A 22,952-nucleotide genomic window follows, 5' to 3' on the forward strand; every position below is an offset into this window, starting at 1 on the left:
GGACATGTGTGTAATAATGATGATCAAATAATACGGTAACATACATTTGGCCACATGACACAATAGCCCACGCACAGTCAAACCGAGTACAAGCCCCGAAGTCCCGCCTCAAAGTAAACCGAGTAACTCCAATAGGGTCCGCCGCCCAGACGTTGGGCTTGCGGCTCTGCAGATATACCTTACTCACATGACAGCCTTCCATAGTGTCGCCTATTGGTTGAAATGGCAAACGTTCTAGTGACGCACACGCGAGGAGGGTCCACTCATTAAAGGGACAGGACAGGATTGCTCGAGCTAGATGTCATTCATTACTTCTTGCTTTTTATCAAACCATTAAGAACACATCTTTAGAATAAACACAACATTGTTTGTGGCAGCAGTCATAAATAGATATGGTCTAAGACAGACGGTAGCACCAACTAACAAGCGTTTACAAAGTTTTTATCTTCTTCTTTTTGTTATGGCGAACGACGGGACTACTGCCGGGGAAAGTGCCGCCTGGGTGATGCATCATCATCAAATGCAGTCAAATCCCAAATCTGGCTGCTGGCCTTCGAATTACAACTCGGAGAATAATAACGTGAACTGGGATAACACCATGGTAAGTGATTGGACACAGTCGACGTAAACCAATTATGTCACGAAGAACTGCCCTACAAAATAATATTGTTCAGCTAACGTTATCTAGCTTTGCTAGTACAGGGGCTAGCTGTCCACTGTCCATCATTATGTAATCTAGCTAGCTGCCTCTCGCTAGCTAGCTGGTGCCTCAGTTTGCACGCACCTGGCGTGACAACATTGCTAATCGCACTGTAGCGAGTTCAAATACATTATGACTTATAGTTTGTAATGTTATGTTTTTAAACGTAGAGCGCGGCCTAGCTTTCCTTGTTGTGGCGTCAGATTGCAAACTCCCGTTACATGTTCGTAAACCATTCACACACTCATGTGGATCAGTGCGGTATTCGCTGTATTCCATATGTTCTGCAGTTAGAATTGTTTTGTATAATTAAAAAAAAATGCTAGTAACAATTGTTAGGCTATATGACTATACGCTCTATAGAGCCTTTTTATTTTTCATTCAGATTATGCATGTTAACATTAACATGACTTTTGTATGGGTTCTCCAAATGTTGTGTGCTTAAATAGGACGCTCCGCAGTATCCTGGCTACCCCTCAAACTACTGGTATCCCCAGTCCCATTCCACAGGACACTATGCAAATACCCATCCCTCAGGATCAGACGTACAGCCACCTTACAATCAGCAGGTATTTGTTCATGTTACATAATCGGGTCCTCAAATCCATGGTTATATAAGGAGATTCGCTGCTTATCTATAGACTCTTTAAGTGCATTCACCTCTCCATGACTTTGACATGACATGTCCTAGACTTGCTCATCTCTCTCTCTCTCTCTCTCTCTCTCTCTCTCTCTCTCTCTCTCTCTCTCTCTCTCTCTCTCTCTCTCTCTCTCTCTCTCTCTCTCTCTAATCCTGCCTCTCTTTATCTATCTGTCTCTCATCCAGACTCTCTCTCCCTTACACACTCAAGAGTCTCTCTCGCTCCATCATCACATAAACACAAGTGTGTAATCCACACAGGCACACACACATGCACAAACACCCACAATCCATACAATATCTACAGATCTGATTGATTGATTGATTGAAAACTTTATTAACAGATTGCAGAATGGGTACAGTACAGTACAGCTCAATACACACAATTGTTAAGGGGATGCAGACCAGAGAAAGACTTTCGTCTTGTTTACATTATCAGGGTCCCCCATTTTCAATTCATCATAACATACACCTACAGATAGACAATACTGCTACATCTATACATTTATGACATACCAGATTTGCAAATACAGTACTGTTTGTGATACAAAGAGTCCAGAAAAGAGAACATTTGACGTAGAAACTGTACATTGGAGTAGGTTGGGTAGGTGGGGTGGGGGTGGGTGGGGGGGACTGTACATTGGGGGGGGGGGGGGGTTGGGTAGGAGGGGTGGGTGGGGGACACTACAACTGTACAAGCAAAACTGTACATTGGCATATTGACAACCATACTTGGTCATTTACTGTACATTGGAGGAGGTTGGGTTAGGACATTTACAGGGGCCAGTTTCGAATTGCAGTCTCCCGTAGGTGTTCTTTGAGAGTGGTTTTGAAAGTGGGTAGTGATTCACATTCCGTTACAGCTTTGGGTAGGGCGTTCCGCATTGATGTGGCATAATTGCGAAACGTGTTTAGTCCCTTGTTTGAGCCGAATCTGGGTTTTACATGATTTGTGGAGCTCCCTCTGGTGTTGTGATCGTGGTATTCACTGACTTTTGGGAAGTATTTTGACATGTACATGCAGGGAGCGAAATTAACTTTTTGACTCACCGGCCAGTGGCGGGTAGATGGGAAGAGTCTACCCGCCAAGCATATTTCTTACCTGCCAAAATTGTTTTGATTAAAAAAAAATATATATATATTTTATATACATTTTTTTTTTTAAATAAAATATATATTATATAATCATACTTGTAGTTGTATTATCTGCGAGACATCGCCACCACGCAATAAGTCAAAATGCTTGCCATCTGCAAACAGCTCCACTGTCTGTGTGTATACTAGGGATGCCCCGATCACGTTTTTTGCCACCGATACCGATCACCGATCGTCGTGATCCATATCGGCCGATACCGATCCGATACCGATTGTTTTTGATTAAAAAGAAATTAAAAATTATTTTATATAAAGTTTTTTTTTTTTTTTTATAAAATATATATATTATATAATTAGACTTGTACTTGTATTATCTGCGACTGCGAGACATCGCCACCACGCAACAAGTCAAAATGCTCACTATCTGCAAACAGCTCCACTGTCTGTGTGTACTCTAGTAGCCCAGCTCAAAAGGATTCTCCGGCGCTGCAGCGGGACCCCATTGGTAACGTTAAGTGCTTTGGTCATTTCACATTCAGCAAGCCCTCAGCTCGAATACGCATTAAATCAATGTTATAAGACATTGATATCAAGAGCTATCTGTAGCTACTGCTAGCCGGCTAGATGACGTTAAGACAGAACTTTAGTTCAATGGGACATTTCGTTTTGAACAGTAAACGAACGTCAGCTAACGCAAGCTAACTGAGGTATGAACATGAACTACTAGACTTTCTGGATCATTTGTTGATATCAGGAGCTATCGGTAGCTAGCCGGCTAAATACCGTTAGACAATGCCTACTAAACGTGAATAGTTGACTGGGTAATTTTGTTTAAACAGTAACGATAGCTAGGTAGCTAACGTTAGCGCAGGTCGAATGCAGTGCACTACAGACTCGAGCAGAGGAGCCGCACCTCTTTGTTTACAAACTCTACACGGGGGCGGGCGGGGCTAGGGAGGAGGAGCAGCGGCAGTTTGCAGGTCGTGTGTGTCTGAGACAGACAGCGAGTGAGAGCTTCGCTTGATCTGTTTCCGCTATCGGCGAATATGACTAATTATCGGAATTCACAGATTGCATATTTATACTGAGTATCGGCCGATAACGATCGGTGGCCGATCGATCGGGGCATCCCTAGTGTATACTTGAGTAGCCTCCAGCTCCAGCAAGGATTCTCCGGCCCTGCAGCTAGACCCTATATTCAGCTAGACCCTACATTCAGCATGCAAGGATTCTCCGGCGATGCAGCTGGACCCTATTTAACGTTACGGTTCTTTTGTCAAATCACATTCAACATGCCCTCAGCTAGAATACGCATTCAATCAATGTTATAAGACATTGATATCAGGAGCTATCTGTAGCTACTGCTAGCCCGGTAGATAACGTTAAGACAATTTAGTTTACTGGGACAGATGGATCTAGCGTGAGCTAGCTAAGCTAGCTAACAAGGGAACGGAGCACTCGAGTCGACTATTGCTGGAGCATTTGTTGATATCAGCAGCTATCAGTAGCTAGCCAGCTAGATACCGTTAGACAATGCCTCGTCATGTATTAAACTAAAAGTGAATAGTTGACTGGGTCATTGTTTAAACAGTAACGTTAGCTCATGGAGGTCTGATATAGACTAGAGCAGACGGAAGTAAACAAGCCAAATGAGAGCTTCCGATTAGTCATTTGCTTTCTTTCTCGTGAAACCAGTCACGTCACTCTACTGTGATTGGACCGTTGACTTGAGTGCAATGTGGGACTTGTAGTTTTTTAACGATCTCGCGGCGGAGAAAAAAAAGACGAGCGGCTATAATCTGTACTCGCACAAGAGTATCGTTATGAACTACACGTCTACACGCCACACGGCGGGCAGCCCTCTAAGTGTCATGCGCCAAAGGTAAAAACAGACCGCCCCTGGCGGGCAGCGGGCTTTAGTTTCGGTCCCTGTGTACATGGATACCTTGGTCGTGTAGTGTATCTTGTAGACCAGGCCCATTGCAAGTTGCTGTACTCTGTCGTCTACTCTAAGCCATCGGATGCCCCGATCGATCGGCCACCGATCGTTATCGGCCGATAATCAGTATAAATATGCGATCGGTGATCAGTGATAATGCTTTATTTTCGCCGATCGTCAAAACCGATCTCAGTCGCTGAGTTCTCTCTCAGACACCGGGTGGTGCGGCGTCTGCTCATCCCTCCAGCCCCTCCCGGACGCATGTAAACACGGGTCTAGTCTAGTGGGACGGGAGGACGGCGTCTCCCTGAGCTAACGTTACAAAATGACCCAGTCAACTATTCACTTTTAGTTTAATACATGATGAGGCATTGTCTAACCGAACGGTATCTAGCCGGCTAGCTCCTGATATCAACAAATGCTCCAGCAATAGTCTAGTAGAGACGTGTATGATACTCTGTTAGCTCACGTTAGCGCAAGTTAGTTCACTGTTCAAAACGAAATGTCCCATTGAACTAAATAATTCACTGAGGCGTTGTATTAACGTTATATATCCGGCTAGCAGTAGCTACAGATAGCTCCTGATATCAATGTCTTATAACACTGATTCGACGCGTATTCGAGCTGAGGGCTTGCTGAGCACAGGAACGTTATACCAATAGGGTCCAGCTGCAGCGCAGGAGAATCCTGGCCGTAGCTCGAGGCTACTCGAGTATAGGTCCAGCTGCAGCTCCGGAGAATCCTGGTCGTAGCTGGAGGCTACTAGAGTACACACAGACAGTGGAGCTTGTTGCGTGGTGGCGATGTCTCGCAGATAATACAAGTACAAGTCTAATTATATAATATATATATTTTATAAAAAAAAAAAAAGTTTTATATAAAATAAATTTAATTTTTTTTTAATCAAAAACTATCGATATCGGACGATATGGCTCACGACGATCAGTGATCGGTATCGGTGGCAAAAAACGTGATCGGGGCATCCCTACGGTTGTCAAAGTGGGCAGGGGTGAGGTGGGTTCTAGGAGTAGGTCAAGCAGTAGTCTGACCAGTTTGTTTTGAGATGTTTGTAATTTAGTTTTTAGTGCTTTTTGAGGTGCTTTGGTACCATGAGGTGCAAGCATAGTCGCAGTACCCTTGAATGAGTGCTCCTGCCAGAGTCTTCAGGGTATTCTTGTTTACCAGTGAGGAGATCCGGTACAAGAATCGAGTTCGTTGGTTGACTTTTTTTATTACATTGGATGCCATTTTGTCACAGGAAAGATTTGCCTCTAGGATGGAACCCAGGTAGGTAATTTCTTCTTTCCTTGTGACAATATTGTCACCCACTGTAACTGAGAAGCCGTCGGTCTTGCTGAGTTTGTTATTTGAACCGAAGACAATGGACTCTGTTTTACCCATGTGTAATGATAGTTTGTTATCAGCGAGCCATATGCAGATTTTGCCTAGTTCCGAGCTGAGGGTTTTTTCAACCTGTAACTTGTTCTTGTCAGAGACCAGCAGGGCTGAGTCGTCCGCAAACAGGAACAAGTTTCAGTCACAAGCTGACGACATGTCATTTGCATAAATTAGGAACCGTAGCGGTCCTAGTATGCTTCCTTGTGGAACACCACAGCTCACTGTGAGGGGGGGGGGATAGGGTACCATTTACCTCCACCATCTGTCTCTCCCCTCCAGGTAGGATTGCATCCAGCTCACTGATTGACCAGAATGGTGTGATTGACAGTGTCGAAGGCCTTTTGTAGGTCCAGCATGACCATGCCGCAGATCACTCATTATATTCCATGTTTTCCCTTTGCAGGCGATGCCAGGAACGTATCCAAACGGCCACGGTGTCTACAGTGCAGGACAGGGCCAGTATTCCGCCAGTTCCTTCCACCCCTCCAACCCATTCTACTGTGCTGACCAGATGCCTCCGAGGCAGGCTCCAGGCCCCTATCCTAACCAGGCCTGTCCCGCTGAGCAGAGCACGGGCGGCCCCGGGCAACCACACTCCCAGCAGCATCATCATTACCCTGGTCCTCACTGTCAAGGGGTGCGTTTCATTAAAACAGTTGCCACGGCGAAGTGGAAGAAAGCCTAGCATAACTGCACAATGGACCTATCTCGAACCCCACCCTCGTTTCTTGATTGGAGGGTCGGGAAAAGAGGGCAGGTTTTGAGATGGGTCAATTGGTTCTCTCTGGTTGGCGCTGTTTACTGAGGGCATACTAGGTGACATTAAGAATAAGGGTAATGATCGCTTGTAATTCCCAACAATTTGTATTGGAATTTGGGTTGATACCAGGCAAAAACAGGGTATTGGTAGAATTGCCCCAAACTAACACCAACAGCTATGTGTAATGTCAGAAATCAAAGCAAAGCCACTTGCTTTTCTGTCTTTCCACACATGCTGGTGGAAAGATGTTAGATTTATCTAATGGACCTAATCTGAAACCCCTTCTCATCCATGTCCTATAATGAAGTTTGTCTGAGGGAAGCAACTGTTGTGATTGGAGGATCAAGAAAATAAGACGGGGCTTGAGATAGGCCAATTGAGAGAAATGCATATATACATTTTTGATCATTGACCCCAAACTAATGGTCCAAGTCTAAATTTACAAGTAAAAGTAAGTTTGGATCAGTACTTGGTAACGGATGATACTTAAAGGTAAAATCCACTGTAAGATAAATAAAATGTAATAATGTTATTTCTACAATATTGTACAGCTTTGTTTTGACTTGTGAATATGAACAAGTCTTTCTTTAAGCTGAACACCAGAGAGGGAAGACTAGCTGTGATGACATCAAAAGACAAATCTCGTAGCTACTCCATAGATGGTGAATAATGGCACAACTCCTAGGAGCCTATGGCTATGACTGTACCTATATTGACGTCATTGGATTATTGAGGACACTAAGTTGGTCCCAAGACCATTGGCATAACATAATGAATAGCCATAGTCCCATCATCATTAGAATGTTCAGTTCTAAAGGGTTAGGAGGACTCATAATTGGTATTGCCGGTGTTAAATTGGTATAGATGCCTCCCTATGAACAAGTAAAATACCCACATCACACTCTCACCTCTTTTCTCACACTCTCTCCTCACAGGGTCCAGGATATCCTCCAGGGTCATATCCCCACTATGCCGAGAGTGGTCATGCAATGCCCCCAAACCCCCCATACCCCACTGGCCAGGCTATTCAGGCCAGACCACAGGCTGAGGTGTGGGGCCACGCTGGATATACGCCCTCACACCAACCCCAACACCACCACCAACAACAACTGCAATGGCAGCCTGGCCAGCAGCCTGGCCAGCAGCCTGACCAGCAGCCTGGCCAGCAGCCTCCACACAGTCACTATGGCAACCCTGTTCGCCCCCAACATCCCCCAGCATGGCCAGGGACCGGAAGTGGTGCCCCACCCCCTTATCAACCAAAGGTACAAGTGCTGCTGCTGCTGCTACCGTTTGGATGAGTTCAGTCGTCTGATTCCTTTGTATTATTGCAGGGCTCATCAGCACAAATTTACACTGGTTCTCAGATCAAATTCCCTGGGCCAATCGTTAAATATTTGCCGTGGAATATATGCTATTTCATTGGGGTGTAACGGAACGGTTCACCAAGCCCAAGTGACTTGGTTTTTGGGCCACGGTTCTCAAAAATAGAAATGGAATGCTGTAAATGTCTCCATCTATTATAAATACATGAATGTGCCCTTTCATGCTTTGTTCATGTGGTATTGGCATATGTTATTGGAGATTTAAAAATAATAATAATGTATTTCCACCTAATATAAAACGAAATTCACTTCTATAAGTCGGTGGTCAAAACAACTAATATAACACGGACTTCACTGTACTTTCTTTTCAAGCAACACGTCAGGCTTGCGTGCTGTCCAGTGCTGCCCCACATCTAAAGGAGTTGCATCTTTTTTTTTCCAGTGAGGGAAAGAGATTATAATTTCATCATGCATGGCTAACTCGCGATTTGTCATGGCAAGGTAGGCTAATTATCTTATGTAGGCTAAATGTAAGTTGACATAACTGCTACAACTTGTGTCTCATTGGGGTCCACAACAGGTATACTGCCTCCCATTCCACCAGGCCCTATTCCCCGTACCTGGTTCAACTAAGTCGATCAAAAGTCCCATTAGCCAGATTCAATTACCCCGATGATTGAAACCAGGCTATCCCTGTTCTTCGAAGGCTGATTCACTCTTGTTCATTCGAACCAGACTTGAGTACACTTCTTTAAATGTGCCTGCTGGCAGTAGGCTTAATGGAATGAATAATCGAATGAGATCTTGCTAGCGAAAATAATTAGTTCAACTCTTTCAGGATAAGTAGATAAAAACAAGCCCAAAGAGTATCTAATTGATACGAATTAATAGATACTTATTATGAGGATATCTGTACTGTATGCGCTTAAGTATCATGTACTATATAAATACATGGTTTCAAGGTGCGACCCCTGAAATAACGGTGTCAGAGAGGCTTGGAGGCTATTAACAGTTTCACTATTAATCAGGTTTTAATCTGTTTCGGACATCATCCATACATGCATTGAATTGATTAACCTTTGGAATACCAGTCATGTTCATCACCCTCTTGTTCATCATCATATAACTGAACAGATAAATGCATTTTCTCAAATTCATTCATCAAATTATTTAGGACAAAGTAAATCCATAGGCTGAATATGATTTATTATCAGCATTTTAGGTCTATTATTTTACATTTCAAAAGCCCCCTCTAGAAAAACGAAGCACAAAAACATAATTCAGAATGGTATAATCATGGGATCTGTGAGGAAGGGAGCTGGCATTTTTTTGTGAGGGAGTGGCCAGTTTATCCAGCTAACTGAACTAAACCTGCACTGGAGCAGGTTAAAATGTTTCGATCTGTTGCCATAGTGATTTAGACAAACCTGCTACAAACCTGCTTATGTCAAGTTAGTTATCCTGAAGATTATCCGGCTAACTCAGTTAGCCACGTACGGGGAACGGGCCCCAGGTAATTTGACCTGGAAACGGGTGTTTCCACACAAACGCTGCGGTACCTCGCTTGCCAATGTATATTGCCTCGTTTGCTAGCCTGGGCCCTATTCCCCGTACCTGGTTCAACTAAGTCGATCAAAAGTCTCATTATCCAGATTCAATTAACGGGATGTTTTAATCCAGGCTTTCCCTGTTCCTCGAACGCTGATTCAGTCTCGTTAATTCTAACCAGACTTGACGAGCACGGTTGTCCACGGCGCTGAAATAGCACTCGCGGTACGTGGTGAGCTACTGGAGCTCCCCGATTTAAAACTTTATTAACAGATTGCAGAATGGGTACAATACAGTACGGCTCAATAGCCTCGCGGACAAGTTAAATGCATAATCTATAGGCTAATTTTAAGTCCCTCATTACCCCAATCAATCAGATTATATTTCTTTAAATTTGCCTGCTGGCAGTAGGCTTAACACATTCCCCGCCAATCACGTTGTACAGCGTTCTTATTGCCGGCCATGCGTTGTCTGCCAAACCACGCTGTATAGCGGTATTGAGATCAATATTAAATTTTTTCGCCATGGCATTCATAATTCATATATACACCTCCGGCGCTGCAGCTGGACCCTACGGCTCAAAAAAACGACGCCTCAATACCGCCGCCTGGTGGATGGTCGGGCGAGTTACACTGGTAAACAGGATATGGCTGTTGTGCGTCGATTAAATTCATCCGGCCGATATTGTCGCAAGGCTCCCGACAGACACTATAGTACATATCGATCGCTTTATAAACTTAATAATCGATATGATTTCGGCGTTTATTGCGACATGCAAACCGGAAATGGACCTAGGCGATTGACGTCCTATACCTGGGATCTTTCACCGCCAGTCTCATTGACGCACGGTAAGAGGACGCTATTTTCAGCCCAATTGTTTATTCTTTTCACTGCAAACCGATCTGATCAATAGATCACCCATACTACATAAAGCATTTACTGTAGGGATGCACCGAATGGGAAATTCTTGGCCGAAACCGATACCGAAAACCGAATGCCGAAAGGCCGAAAATGATTAATAGAAATATATATATATAATGTTTTTTTTTTTTGTTCAGCTACCTGATTATGACAAAAGACATGATTATGGCAAAACTTAACTTAAATAATATTAATAAAAGTCAAAGTGCATTTTCTTTTCTATGTAGGATAACTACAACCAAGTGCATTCAGAACAAAGCCATGGTGCTTTAAAACTGCATAAAGATCTGCACACACAAGAGGGAGAATAGCAGTAAGCATTTTATATAAAAGTACTCTGTATTTTTGTATGACAACTAATAAAGAAACTTGAACTACTGTCATAATTCACTGCGTTCTAGCCTACATGGAAGGACTTGTATTTACTACATCAGCGTCTCTCCATCGGACAATTTCACCGTCCTGAGAGCAGATCGCACGGCAGCCTCTGGGAAGAGCATCGGAGGTGGGGTCTGCATCCTCACGAACAATCTCTGGGTTAATCCCAAGGAAGTACATGTCCTCTCAAGTTCATGCTCCCCAGATATGGAACATCTCCAAATCCTGTGCCGCCCGTACCACCTACCCCGTGAGTTTACCGCGGTCATTATATCCGTCGTGTATATCCACCCACAGGCAAATACTGGCAAAGCGCTGGTGGAATTACACGACCACATCAACAAACGGCAGATCAAGCACCCGGAAGCCGCGACGATAGTGACTGGTGACTTCAACCAGGCAAATCTGAAAAAAGTGATGCCGACCTTTTTTCAGCACATCGCCTGCTCCACAAGAGGGGGGAACACACTCGACCACTGTTACACCCCGTTCAGAGCTGCCTACAAGGCTGTAGCGGCTCCGCCACTGATGGGCTCTGCAAGCGCGAGCGATCACGACTAAATTTTTTTAATCCCAGCATACAAACAAAGATCGCGTGACGTCGTCGTGTCACGTGAGACAAAAAAGTGGTCTGACGAATCAGAGGCCGCGCTCCGTGACGCGTTCGAGGATACAGACTGGGACATGTTTAAAGGAAGCGCCAGTGACGTCAGCGAGTACGCTGATACCGTTGTGAGTTACATAACAACAGTGGTAGACGGCATTGTCCTCACAAAGAAGGCGCGGGTTTTCCCAAACCAGAAACCTTGGGTGGACAGCACTATAAGAACAGCCCTAAACTCACGCACCACGGCTTATAACCTGGGCAGAGAGTCAGGAAATATGGAAGAGTACAAGGCTTCAGTCTACACTCTGCGCAAGGCTGTTAAACTTGCTAAGAGGACATATGCTGAGAAACTGGAGACACAAATGGCACAAAACGACACAAGAGGCTTGTGGAGGGGACTGAAGACAATAACTGACTACAAAGTCAGCGCCCCCTCAATGGGGAGCGACGACGCCTCTCTCGCGGACAAACTCAACTCCTTCTACGCTCGGTTCGGTGTAGACAGTGTCGCCGCTAGCCCTCTGGCTAGTGACGTCACTGGCGCACCGGCTGTTGTGGAGGGGGGGGGGCAACCGCGGGGGGGCGGGGGCGCTCTCTCGTTGTCGGAACACAGTGTGAGAAGAGCATTTATGCAGGTGAACACCAGGAAGGCTGCAGGCCCAGATGGTATAACAGGACGCATACTTAAGTCCTGTGCAAACCAGCTTGCCCCGGTGTTCACCGCCATATTTAATCAATCCCTGGCGGAGTCAGTAGTCCCTGCCTGCTTCAAGATGTCTACCATCATCCCTGTACCGAAGAAACCCTCCCCAACATGTCCAAATGATTACAGACCGGTGGCACTCACCTCTGTGGTCCATATCTCCCCAGTGATATGGACCCTATGCAATTTGCATACAGGACAAACAGGTCCACTGATGACGCGGTCTCCCAGGTACTGCACAGCACTCTCTCCCACCTTGACCGTCAGAAGGGGGGCTATGTGAGACTGTTGTTCATTGACTACAGCTCAGCGTTCAACACCATAGTCCCCACCAGACTGGTGGACAAGCTGATCGAGCTAGGCCTGAGCTCCGCCCTGAGCGCCTGGGTACTGGACTTTCTGAGTGAAAGACCCCAGGCGGTCAGGGTGGGGGGTCAGACCTCCAACACCATCACCCTGAGCATCGGGTCCCCCCAGGGCTGTGTTCTAAGCCCCCTGCTGTACTCACTCTACACACACGATTGTGTGGCCAAGTTCAGCTCCAACTCCATAGTGAAGTTCGCCGACGACACTGTGGTGGTGGGGCTGATCTCGGACAACGACGAGAAGGCCTACCGAGAGGAGGTTGAGGTACTGGAACGTTGGTGCCAGGACAACAGCCTGCTCCTGAACATTGGTAAAACCAAGGAGCTGATCGTGGATTATAGGAGAGGACAGCAGGAGACACACACACCACTGATGATTAACGGGGCTACCGTGGACAGGGTGAGCAGCTTCAAGTACCTGGGGGTCCACATCTCAGAGGACCTGACATGGTCAACACATATAGACACAGTAGTAAAGAAAGCGAAGCAGCGCCTCTACCACCTGAGACAGTTAAGGAAGTTCAGAGTATCGGGGAAGATACTCCAGTCCTTCTACTCAGGAGCTGTAGAGAGCATCTTGACCGGAAACATCACTGCCTGGTATGGGAACAGCACGGCACAGGACAAGAAGGCCCTACAGAGAGTGGTGCGCTCAGCCGAGCGTACCACGGGTATTGCGCTACCTCCCCTGCAGGCTCTATACAACAAGAGGTGCAAATCCAGAGCCTGCAGGATAATGAAAGACCCCCACCACCCCAATAACAGCCTGTTCCAGCTGCTGAGGTCAGGCAGACGCCTGCGAACCCCAGCTACTAGGACGGAGAGGCTTAGGCTAAGCTTCTTCCCCCAGGCCATCAGAGCCTTGAACAATGAACATTGAGAGACACAGAAACTGAACTATCCACACACAAGCACACACAAGCACATACACGACACGCACGCTGAGCACGCTCACACACTAGCAGCCACTTTAACACTCATGCCGCACACACGCACACTTATGGCCAGAGGAAAGGCCACTTTAAAGTAGTATAACATCAGGAACAGTGTATTGCACTACTAAAGCTACCTAGCATGTCCTATATGCTCTGTAAATACTAATGTACAGATACCGAGATGGCACACCATGTACCTGTTTATTGCACTGTTTTATTGGATTCTATTAATATGTTGTACCACTGTATTTTTATTGGATTCTATTATATGTTGTACCACTGTATTGCACATCGTCGCGGGCAAGACCAGCCGCATTTCATTGTATACCTGTATGCCGTGACAATTAAAACTCTTGACTTGACTTGACTTGACTACATCTCCCGTGACTCTTAGCGGGGGATGACGTCGCTTAAGAAAGACGATTGAAAGAGGAACTGAAGCGTTGTTAGCTAGCTTAACGCTAACGTTAGTTAAGGTTTTTAACCGCGACGGGCATATAGTAATGGCGAGCATATAAAGCATGTTAACGACGCATTTATTGGACGCGCTGCGCGCAGAGTTTACATAGAAACAGCGCAAGTCCCAAGAGGAGTTATCACAGGCTGCTGAACGCAGGACTGAAGAGCTCACGTTAGCGCATGTAATGACTGAAGACGCGTTCTGATTACATCATCACAACAACACGCGTTACGTTACAGGTTGTTTATGTTCTTTGACTTTCGGTGATATATTTTCGGTGAAAAAACTCTTTCGGCCAAAAAAAATGTTTGGCCATTTTCGGCCACCGAAATTTCGGTGCATCCCTAATTTACTGACGATCACGGAATTATAAACGACCCCCCCCCCCCCCCTTTCATCCGCGTATGATGATGCATAACGTATAGGATCATATACAGTTGAATTTTTTAATATAGCGTGTATCGGGAATAAACGGCAATTGATAATCTATATATGCCTTTATGCCTATAACTCACGTTCTATGAATTATTGCAGAAAACGATAAAAACATACTTATATTCTAGAAGGTATTTTTGTACGAATCTATGAATGAAAAAGTATACCGTTCCTACATCCTGAACGATAGAGAATTGATGTTGAATGGGCCATAGTAATGTCAATTTAGCAATACAATTTAAAAAGTTATAGCCCTGCAAAGAAGGTGAACATCTCCATAGGCTTAGAGTGGTGGCAGTGAGGCTACATTGATGGATATAACCGTGGCAGGGAATGTGTTAATGCAATGAATAATCAAATGAGATCTTGCTAGCGAAAATAATTAGTTCAACTCTTTCAGAATAAGGATAAAAACATCTCAAATAGTATATCTAATTGATACAAATTATATTATGAGGATATCTGTACTGTATGTGCTTAGGTATTATGTACTATATAAATACATGGTTCCCAAAGAGAGGCTTGGAGGGAGGCTTGCAGTTACACTATTAATCAGGTTTTAATCTGCGCAAAACCATCATATATTTTAAACCCAGTTACAATATCACAATAACGTGTGACACTGTCACAGTGAGAGTGATACAATTAAACAATCCACAGAGTCAGATTCCTCATAATTCATATCCACAATCCACACATAGACGCTTCAATGTATTGAATGAAACACAATCCGGGCGCTCCGTTAAGCAATACACAGCGAAGAATATTATACAACGGCATGCAAATTTCTTGATTCTGATTGGCTGAAACAGTCAACTTACACGTGGGTATTTTTCATAACCCAACGCTCTTGGTCCCAGGACCCGCCCACAACCGAATTACTATCGATGCGCGTTCGTGGTTTTAGGAATGGAAGCAAGATGGCGGACAAGCCGGACCGGAAACATTACGAAAGGATAATGGTGATAAAGACTAAATGAAAAACTATTCTGTCACGGCGAATGTCTTAGTTGCTTAAACAATGTTGGATGATGTAATTGATGGGTCATGAGTCATTGTGGAACAAAATAAAAATTGCGTGAATTGATTGATTGATTAATTGCAAATTTCTTTAAAAAAACGTTCTATAGAAGCAGCTAGGAGGTGCGCTCTTGTGGACTATTGAATTGATTGATTGATTGATTGATTGCTAATTTTATGACTGTCCGCCTTGTTTCCAAGTGGTTAAGTTGGTTAAGTTAACCAACTTCGAAAGAGGGCCTAAACTTAACCAGTTGGAAATCAGGCGGACAGTAATCAAATTAGCTGTTTCCAACTGGGTAAGTTTAGGCCCTCTTTCGAAGTTGGTTAATGTTAGAGTTTGTCTTTAGAGCAGGGCGATAAACCACCATCCCTGATTCCAAACTCGAACCTTAACCAACTTCGAAAGAGGGCCTAAACTTAACCAGTTGGAAACAAGGCGGACAGTAATAAAATTAGCAATCAATCAATCAATTCAATAACCCACGCTCACTTAAAACAGCGCACCTCCCAGCTGCTTCTATAGAAAGTAAAAATAAAAAAATAAAATAAAATAAAAAGAAATCTTATAGGGCAAATAACCCCCCCCCCCCCCCCCATATATAGGGCAAATTTAAAAAAAAATCCCCCTATAGGGCAAAGAAAACCTTTTTAAATTTGTTTTACCTACTTTCTATAGAAGCATCTAAGAATGAAGTTCTATAGAAAGTAGGTTAAAAACTAAAGAAAAGTTTGATGTGTTAGTTTGCTGGATGTCTAGTTGAAAGACCGTTGGATGTCTTAGTTTGTTGGATGCCTAGTTGAAAGATAGTTGGATGTCTTAGTTTGTTGGATGTCTTAGTTGAGAGACAGTTGGATGTGTTAAGTTTGTTGGATGTCCTACTGAGAACAGTTGGATGCACTTCAGAGCTGCTTCCACATGGAGGCAACTTCTCTTTTTTTTTTTGGGAACTACTTTTTCTGGCGGATGGTTTTTTCAATAAATCTTCAATTAATGTGTGTTTATTGTATAGCAATAAGGTTGGATGAATGTGCCAGTTGTATAAAAGCCATTACACCACGCGCAGTCGTGGGTTGTGACAATTAGACCATGCCTAGGGGGGTCTAACGACCCTCGGCTGCGCCTCGGGCCTAATGACCACCCCTAGGCATGGTCTAATTGTCACAACCCACTAGGGCTGGGCGATATGACGATATTATATAAATATCGGGTACAGTTCATTAACGATACACTTTTTTTTCTTTTTTTTTTAATCTTTTTCTCCCTCCTTTTTCCTCCGAATTTCTCCCATCCCAATGTTAGTCGTTATGCCAATTCCCAATCCCCTTCCTGGTCGCTGCGCACTTACCCCCCACAGTCGGTCTGGGAGAGTGGAGGCTACCACAGGCTTCCTCCGACACACGTCCAGCCAATCAACCGCTTCTTTTCACCTGGCTTCTCACTGAGAGGGCGTAGCGTGTGGAAGGATCACACTATCCCACTTAGATCCTATCCGCGTTTAGCAGGCGCCCCGACCGAACTGTAGGAGTCGCTGTTTACAACGACCCGGACCCACCCTGCTAGCTTCTCCCACCCTCTAATACTGCCAATTGTATTAGTGTGAACGGCCAGCCAAGCTGGTGACAACCCCGGAGCTGTGAGCTGGATTCGAACAGGCGAATCCAGCCGCTCCGGGGTTGGTGACGAACGCAATCTCCGTTACGCCACCTGACCGCCCAACGATACACTTTTTTAACGTATCGTTTAACGTATCGTGGATATCGTGATGTTTTGCCCAAGAGGATTGTGTCGCGTCAATCTGGTCCACACATTCAAACTTTTGAACAACGCCGCCCCCACACACACACTACTGCATCAAAGTTACTACTTGTGGTTAACAAAGGCATTAGTTTTGTGGCATTAACGTTATATCGTTACACGTTCAATAACATCAGCGTATTTACCCGAACATAGCAACGTCCGAAGACGACATAGATAGCAAGCATTACTCGTTCCTATCTCAGCCCGTGCTGAGTTGTGGCCATTCTGTCTGTTAATAAAGTGTTCAATCAGACAGATGTATGGAAAGGCTTTTATTATAACATTCGTTGCAGTAAAATCATTATGCCTCGTTTAGTCATGCTGCGGTGCGCTGGTAATCTTATCGTCGGCCGCGGGGAGCTAACGTTGTCGTCGTTTTGGAGCTCTCGTCAAAATCAATGGAGGACATTCAAGAAAGTAAAAACCGAATAGCGCTTGCCGATTGGTGCTAAGAACAGCAGGGCGGGTGCAAGCGGTGTGACGTAATTGGCAGACTCGACTGTCAATCAAAATTATTCTGTTGCCGGCTGAATGATTGAATGAATGAGAACTTTATTAACAGATTGCAGAATGGGTACAATACAGTACAGCTCAATACAACAACAGTGGACTGGAGGATGAAGACCAGAAAGACTTTCGGCTTTTTTACATAAGGGTCCTCTATTTTCAATTCATCAAAACATTTAGAGACATACAAATATACAGTAGTTTCATAAAAATTCTAAAATGCTATTTATTGATTGATTGATTGATTTAAAACTTTATTAACATATTGCAGAATGGGTACAGTACAGCTCAATACATACAATTGTTAAGGGGATGCAGACCAGAGAAAGACTTTCGTCTTGTTTACATCAGGGTCCCCCATTTTCAATTCATCATATTTCATATCTAAATCATATAATATCTCATTGCTAAATATATGCAATATATAATCTAATAATCCAATAATCTAAATCTAATATATAATATAAAAATGCTAAATGCATGGGTATTTTATTTTGTCTTTAATGTTAGCTTGCAAACTCAAATACTGTCTTGGTAAGCCTCATAATGAATTGTTTGGGGAAAAATAGAAAAACATCGTGATGTGTATCGTGTATCGCCGAAAGGTCAGAAAATATTGTGATATCATATTTAGGCCATATCGCCCAGCCCTACAACCCACTCCTGCGCGTGATGTAATGCTTAATTAAACTAATCGGAGCCAAACGCCAGATAGGTTTCATTCATAAAAAATATCCCTGCGGGATTCACATTTGCAATGATTCGTTTAGTCCGTTATTAAAATAACTGTCGCGAGCGCCGTATCCGTATAACTATGACGTGCCTTATATAGGACAAAGTAAATTTAGTATCAGCATTTTAGGTCTATTATTTTACATTTCAAAAGCCCCCTCTAGAAAAACGAAGCACAAAAACATAATTCAGAATGGTATAATGGGATCTACTTAAGCATTACATCACACGCAGGAGTGGTTTGTGAAAAATAAACCATGCCTAGGGGTGGTCGTTAGACCCCCCTAGGCATGGTTTATTTTTTACAAATCACGACTGCAAGTGGTGTAATGCTTTTATACAACTGCCACATTCATCCAACCTTATTGCTATACAATAAACACACATTAATCGAAGATTTATTGAAAAAACCATCCGCCACAAAAAGTAGTTCCCACAACAACAAAAAAGAGAGTTGCCTCCATGTGGAAGCAGCTCGGAAGTGCATCCAACTGTTCTCAGTAAGACATCCAGCAACATCCAGCAAACTAACACATCCAACTGTCTCTCAACTAAGACATCCAACGAACTAACACATCCAACTGTCTTTCACCTAGACATCCAACGAACGAACACATCCATCTGTCTTTCAACTAAGACATCCAACCAACTAACACATCCAACTTTTCTTTTTAACCTACTTTCTATAGAACTTCATTCTTAGATGCTTCTATAGAAAGTAGGTCAAACAAATTAAAAAAAGTTTTCTTTGCCCTATAGGAAAAAAAAAGTTTTCTTCGCCCTATTTTTTTTATTTTATTTTTTAAACCTTTCAAGTGAGCGTGGGTTATTGAATTGATTGATTGCTAATTTTATTACTGTCCGCCTTGTTTCCAACTGGTTAAGTTTAGGCCCTCTTTCAAAGTTGGTTTGGAAGGAGTTTGGAACCAGGGCTGGTGGTCTATCGCCCTGCTCTAAAGACAAACTCTAACCATAACCAACTTCGAAAGAGGGCCTAAACTTAACAAGTTGGAAACCAGGCGGACAGTAATAAAATTAGCAATCAATCAATCAATTCAATAGGCCATGCTCACTTAAAACAGCGCAGCACCCAGCTGCTTCTATGTCTCTCAGTCTGACTCTCCTCCGCCGTTGCAGACAGGAGGGTGTGGGTGTGTATGCGACCGAGTGAGTGTGCCAGACAGTGTGAGAGAGTGAGCTCTGCAGTCGGGGGCAAGGAAGAGGAAGAAAGAAAAGAACAATTAAAAAAAAAATGCAAATTTATCAATCAATCCCCGCGATTTTTATTTTGTTCCACAATGACTCATGACTTATCAATTACATCATCCAACATTGTTTAAAGAACTAAGACATTCGCCGTGACAATCGGTTTATATTTAGTCGTTATGATATGACGCTATCAACATATCCATTTGTTAAAGATTATTGTCCGCCATCTTGTTTTTTCCTAAAAATCCCACGGCGGAGTGATTGTAATTTGGTTGTGGGCGGGTCCTGGGACCAGGAGCGTGGAATTGTGAAGAATACATACGTGTAAATTGACTGTTTCAGCCAATCAGAATCGAGAAATTTGCATGCCGTTGTATAAACTGATAATTATTTCAGGAAGCGAGCTGGGATTTCTTTGCGAGGGTGTGGCCATGCAGTTTATCCAGCTAACTTAACCCTGCCCTCGACCAGGTTCAAACTTTTGGATCTGTTGCCATAGCGACTTAGAAAATCCGACGTCTGGGAACGGAAATGTCTGGCTTAAGTCAAGCTATGCTGAAAATTATCCGGCTAACTCAGTTAGCCAGGTACGAGGAACAGGGCCCTGGACTTGATGCGCGTTGTGTGCACTGTTTTGCTGCGCAGCATATTTTACATTTTATTTCAAATGTATATATATTTTTATTACTGTAATGTTCACACTGCTTGGTGCAATTTTTACGGTGAATGTTTTATCTGAAATTGAAAGCATAGAATAAAGTAGAACATTCCTGTAACTTGGGCTTGTGAATCCTACTGGCATACCAGGCCAGGGACTTTCTTTTATCTGAATAACGTTTTGTTTTGTTTAACTTTTTTAGAAAATAACAAAAGAAATGTGAAAGGTGTTTGTATACCATACTATGATCTGTTTAGATAATAATGTTTGAGCCAAATCTCTAATTTTTAAATGTTTCCCCCCTCTCTCTCTCTCTCTCTCTCCAGGACCAACTGCACCAACACCAACGCATCCCACAGGTGGGACCTAAACCCAGACCAGCCCTGTCCCCCAATCCCCCCAGCAGCAAGCCTGTAGATTTTAGTTCTCCTCCCCAAATGTACAACAGAACAGGGAGAGGTGGGCCAATGGAGCCTAATCCATCACAGGGTGAGCCTCCGCCCTCTGCTCCTTGTCCAGCTCCAGTCCAGCCCCAGGGTCTGGTGGGGCCCATGCCCCTGAGTGATAACCCCAGCCTGGCTAAGGTCCAGCTGGTCATGGCCCGGGTGCTCCTGCTGCTGGAGGACGTGGATGAGTTTGTTGGCAAAAAAACAGACAAGAGCTACCGGTATCTGGAAGAACTGCTGACCAAGGAGCTGCTCGTGCTGGACTCTGTGGAGACCCAAGGACAGGAGGCTGTGAGACTGGCCCGCAAGGAGGCGGTGCAAAACATCCAGGCTATACTTGACCGCTTGGAAAAAAAAGCCTTCTGAGATGGACTTCTTTTGGTTCTGTGGGTTGGACGAGTCCTGCTGATACCTTTTCTTGTCCCAAATCTTCCACAGACACTTGAGGGACTGGATTCAATCAGACTTGTTCCTTGGAACACCCTATCCTTATGAGACCTTTCCACTACCTTGATGTAAATGTGTATACAAATGGGCATGGGCAAGGATGTGTTAGGAGTGTCATGTTGGAATCGGGCCATTCCAAGCTAGTTTCTGCTGTTGGGAGTCTAATGAGCTGGTGGTTGTACATATCACATGATCTGACTTTGGCCTCAAGACTGTGTTGGTTGAGTCGACATAACCTGACAGAATTAGCACTTGAGTGGTCATTTTCTGCCAAGCTCATGTCAACATAAATGTAGGATCGAGTCACTGGAAGATGGTTTATGTACCATCACATTATTCCTCTTAGTTGTCTTTCACTTCTAACACAGATTCAGTTTATTTTTTTTATGCTGTCCCCTTTTGGATTTGGGATTATTTAATCCAATTCTAGATTCTAAGGCCAATTTGAGCATTCCCTCAGCCGTGTGTTCTCGCAGCCCGTTCACACAGTCTCGAGCTTCCTCCTTGTGTCACTCGCCTCGCTCAAATGCGTATAGTAGCCCATGTTCACACAGCCTTCCAAGTCACGACAGGAATAAATGCAGATGTTTTTCTTTTTCGTTTGGTATTCAGTGCTGCATGTTCCCTCGCATAATGTCCAAGACGACCACTGTTTAATTGAGAACACTTGCCCACAGTTGGGCTCAGATTGTAGCCGTTTAGCTAGTGACCCCACCCCTCTGAATAGAGCGGTCATCGTTGGTTCACGGAAGAAGTTGCTTCCCAAGCGCCGGACTGGGGGGGGTCAGCCCTAGATCAGTCCTAGATCAGTCCTAGATCTGAATCTTTATAATCTGTATTCATTACAGTGTTATTACACATTCATTCAAGGACAGCATTCAGAATTACTTGAAATCCTTTGAATTACATCCTCTTTTCCCTCCAGGAGAACTCTGCATGTATGCGATTAACGGGGTAAAAGACGGGAACTGTATTTTTGTAATTAATTACAATGTTCAATCCATGTTATCGTGGGACGAGGGAAGGATGTAATTTAAGATTTAAAGGAAGTTGATGTTTTTTATACTCGAGGGCAAGTTGGGTCACGATATTTGGACATGATGTTGGCGTGTGACCTCTTTTCTCAAAGAACAATACATCCTTATTATATGAAGTCTAGTTTGCACCAAAAACAGCTTGTGGGATAAACAAGTCTTAAAAGCTTGATATGTCTATTCAGAAAAAGAGTGCCATAATTTGGTGGGAGCTTTTATATCGTTAGAAAAAAAAATAATAAAAAAAGATATCTAACTTTGCATGGAATAAAACATTTGTCGTATTTGTTTATTTTCTGTGCTGTAAATGTTCCCTGTTTAGCATTATTCTACGTTCAATATTATTTGGCACAAATATCTATTTGTAAACTTTAAGGTATGTGTAAAAGTTAAGTTTAAAGACAAGACTGGGATCTGATGTAATGCATGTTTCCATCACAAGATGGGAATATATGCCTGACTAATACAGACATGACTGCAGCTTAGTCTGGGAACTTATTAAATGTCAGGACACCTTTTTAACCTGTGGTCAAATGAATGTTGTTTTTTCTAAGTTAAGTTTGCTTCCTATTTTATATGGCATCCAAACACAAAGTAGTATTGGTATATAGTATGTACATATACTAATCATATTAGTTATTGTTATTAGTATGAAGCAAAACGCGGGTCCTGTGAAACTGAACTAAGGTGAAATATCGCATTTGTATGATCAAAAGTAATATCTGCGTATTTAATTTTTTTCTTAAAGATAAGATCACATATCTTATCTTCTGAGAAAATGTTTGGTGTTGTTGGAAGTCTGATGCCTGTGTGTTGGCCTGCACACCCGCTCCCATCACCTTCCAGCATGCATTTAGTTCTTTAAATAGGCAGCTATTTTGATGCTAAA

At 43.6% G+C, this 22,952-nt stretch overlaps 1 protein-coding gene across 1 annotated transcript; it reads left to right on the top strand.

Annotated features, from left to right (window-relative positions):
* Positions 1–283: 283 nt before the first annotated feature.
* Positions 284–22,469, top strand: bag4 (BCL2 associated athanogene 4). The gene is made up of 5 exons (XM_084322872.1): positions 284–601; positions 1,150–1,269; positions 6,176–6,409; positions 7,468–7,797; positions 20,463–22,469. The coding sequence occupies exons 1-5, from the start codon at positions 461–463 to the stop codon at positions 20,946–20,948; spliced, it is 1,311 nt and encodes a 436-aa protein (XP_084178998.1). The 5' UTR covers positions 284–460; the 3' UTR covers positions 20,949–22,469.
* The last annotated feature ends 483 nt before the right edge of the window (positions 22,470–22,952 follow it).

The sequence above is a fragment of the Notolepis coatsorum genome (genome assembly GCF_963971535.1).
Source record: "Notolepis coatsorum genome assembly, chromosome: 10".
NCBI classification, from domain to species: Eukaryota; Metazoa; Chordata; class Actinopteri; order Aulopiformes; family Paralepididae; genus Notolepis; species Notolepis coatsorum.

Bases quoted from the DNA above. Each gene is read 5' to 3' on its own strand.
- bag4 (XM_084322872.1), top strand. From the start codon at position 461: ATGGCGAACGACGGGACTACTGCCGGGGAAAGTGCCGCCTGGGTGATG. The intron at 602-1,149 runs GTAAGTGATTGG...GTGCTTAAATAG, and splicing joins TGAACTGGGATAACACCATG to GACGCTCCGCAGTATCCTGG. The intron at 6,410-7,467 runs GTGCGTTTCATT...CTCTCCTCACAG, and splicing joins CTGGTCCTCACTGTCAAGGG to GGTCCAGGATATCCTCCAGG.